The sequence below is a fragment of the Eurypyga helias genome, unplaced genomic scaffold (assembly GCF_000690775.1).
Source record: "Eurypyga helias isolate BGI_N326 unplaced genomic scaffold, ASM69077v1 scaffold28517, whole genome shotgun sequence".
NCBI lineage: Eukaryota > Metazoa > Chordata > Aves > Eurypygiformes > Eurypygidae > Eurypyga > Eurypyga helias.
Window position 1 is genome coordinate 3,116 of NW_010261526.1, and position 2,362 is coordinate 5,477.

At 63.2% G+C, this 2,362-nt stretch overlaps 1 protein-coding gene across 1 annotated transcript in view; it reads left to right on the forward strand.

The window, feature by feature from the left end:
* Positions 1 to 2,362, forward strand: part of DLGAP3 (discs, large (Drosophila) homolog-associated protein 3) — a gene marked incomplete at both ends in the record, with an annotated part of 7,020 nt that overhangs the window by 3,110 nt on the left and 1,548 nt on the right. The window contains 3 exons of the mRNA XM_010155410.1: positions 686 to 1,026; positions 1,154 to 1,239; positions 2,107 to 2,362. The exon at positions 2,107 to 2,362 is cut by the window's right edge and continues 169 nt beyond it. Coding sequence (XP_010153712.1) covers positions 686 to 1,026; positions 1,154 to 1,239; positions 2,107 to 2,362 — 683 coding nt within the window. The remainder of the gene's footprint in view (positions 1 to 685; positions 1,027 to 1,153; positions 1,240 to 2,106) is intronic.

A 2,362-nucleotide genomic window follows, 5' to 3' on the forward strand; every position in this document is an offset into this window, starting at 1 on the left:
GAGCACCTTGCTTGCAGCTCAGCTCCAGCACAGGGTGCAAGCATCCTGCTCGTGGCTCGGCCCTGGTCAGAGGGCTGCTCTGTGCCTCCAGCACCCCTTTGCCATTCCCAGCCTCATCCAGCCTGGCCCTGAACACTTGCAGGGATGGGGCATCCACAGCTTCTCTGGGCAACCTGTCCCGGCCCCTCCCCACCCTCTTCAGGAAGAATTCCTTCCTGATGTCCCATCTCCATCTCCCTCTTTCTGTTTAAACCCCTTACCCCTTGTCCTGTCACTCCCTGCTTTTGTAAAAAGCACCCCCTCCAGCTTTCTTGTAGCCCCCCCGGCACTGTAAAGTTCTATAAGGTCTCCCCGGAGCCTTCTCTTCTCCAGGCTGAACAAGCCCAACTCTCTCAGCCTTTTTCATAGGTGAGGTGCTCCAGCCCTCTGAACATCCTTCCACTTCTTTCCCCTACTGTGTTTCCCCATCTCTGCCCCTTGCCGGGTGCTGTAGCAGTGTGGCCAGCACGGGTCTGGGGTGGTTTCCAGTCCCTTCTGGGGATGAACAGCCCCTGTGAGCTCCAGCTCGGATCTCTGGCAGCTGAGGTGCAAACCCTTGTTCCCCTGGGGCCCCCATTCGCGGTGGGAAATGAGCAAATGTCTGTGTTTTCACGCGCCTTTTCATCCTGCGCCTCTTCCACAACAGCCTTCAGTTACAGAAAAGCTCCACCTCCCATCCCTCCAGGAACCAAAGCCAAACCCCTCATCTCCGTCACGGCGCAGAGCAGCACCGAGTCCACCCATGAAAGCTACCTGCCCGGCGAGGTCACACGCAGCCCCGCCTGGTCCAAAGACGCCGCAGCACGTTGCAACTCAGCCGAGAGCCTGGAGAGCTCCAAGGTGACGGCTGTGGCCCTCGACCTGCCTCCAGTCCAGCCTCGCACCGCTCCCAAGCCCTCCACGCTCATCATCAAGGCCATCCCCGGCCGGGAGGAGCTGCGGAGCTTGGCTCGGCAGCGGAAGTGGCGTCCCTCCATTGGCGTCCAGGTGGGCTTTGCTCCTCCCTGCGGGCCCTGAGCCATCTCCGAGGCTGCCCGAGTGGCACAGGGGATGCTGAGCTGCCCTGCTGCATCTCAGGGCTGCCCTCCAGCGCTTTTCCTCTGCCCCTTGGCAGGTCGAGGCCATCTCAGACTCAGATACGGAGAGCCGGAGCCAGAGGGAGTTCCACTCCATCGGGGTGCAGGTGGAGGAGGACAAGAGGTACTGCGCGGCTGGGCTGGGCAGAGACCTGCCATACTCCCTGCATCGAGGGCTTGGGTCCCCCCAGGATTCCCTGAACTCTGCACCACTCCACCCCGCAGCATCTTTTCCCCCTCTCCTCCAGCTGAGACCCCCAGAGCTCAGCACCATTTCCATCCTGTGCCGACTGCCCCCACCTCGGGCAGGATCTGGCCTTCCCTTTGCCCTCGCATCTCGCTGCTGCAAATAGCCTGCCCGGAGAAGGCATCCCTCCTCCCACCCTCTGCTCGGGTCTCCTCCGCTCCCCCATTCCCATCCTGTGCCGCCTGCCCCCACCTCGGGCAGGATCTGGCCTTCCCTTTGCCCTCGCATCTCGCTGCTGCAAATAGACTGCCCGGAGAAGGCATCCCTACTCCCACCCTCTGCTCGGGTCTCCTCTGCTGGGGCTCAGCCCTGGGCTTTGAGCCCAGCCCAGGTGCAGGTGAACCCTTCGGGCTTTTCTGCAGCTAAGCACCATGTTTTGGCGGGGGTGGAAATGCCAAGGGTTGGTACCTGCACAGCCCACAGGAGGGGAGCTCCGGCAACATGCCCACGCAGCCCTGGTGCACACTTCTCTCCATCCTCGGTCCAGTGCTGGTAGCCATGGAAACGGGCTAAGAGTGGAGGAGATGAGGGACTGGCAGGTTTCGGCTGCTTAGGGCTGTCCTTTTGGCCCCAAGTGCTCTGGGATCCAGACTGGTGTCCTCAGCCCCATCCTTCCTGCGGGCATCCCTCCCCCTGTCCCTGCCCGCCCCTGTCCCTGCCCGCCGTGGTACGTGGTGAGAGGACGGAGCAACGGGGCTGTCCTCGCTGGCTGCGAGGGTCCCCACACGGTCTCGCTCTCCGCAGGCGAGCGCGCTTTAAGCGCTCCAACAGCGTGACGGCGGGCGTGCAGGCGGACCTGGAACTGGAAGGCTTCACCGGCCTGGCCGTGGCCACCGAAGACAAAGCCCTGCAGTTCGGGCGCCCCTTCCAGCGGCACTCCTCGGAGCCCGAGTCCGGTCGGCAGTACGCTGTGTACAAGACGGTCCACACGCAGGGGCAATGGGCGTACCGGGAGGACTACCAGCTGCAGTACGACACGGTGGAGGTGCCCCGGCGGGAT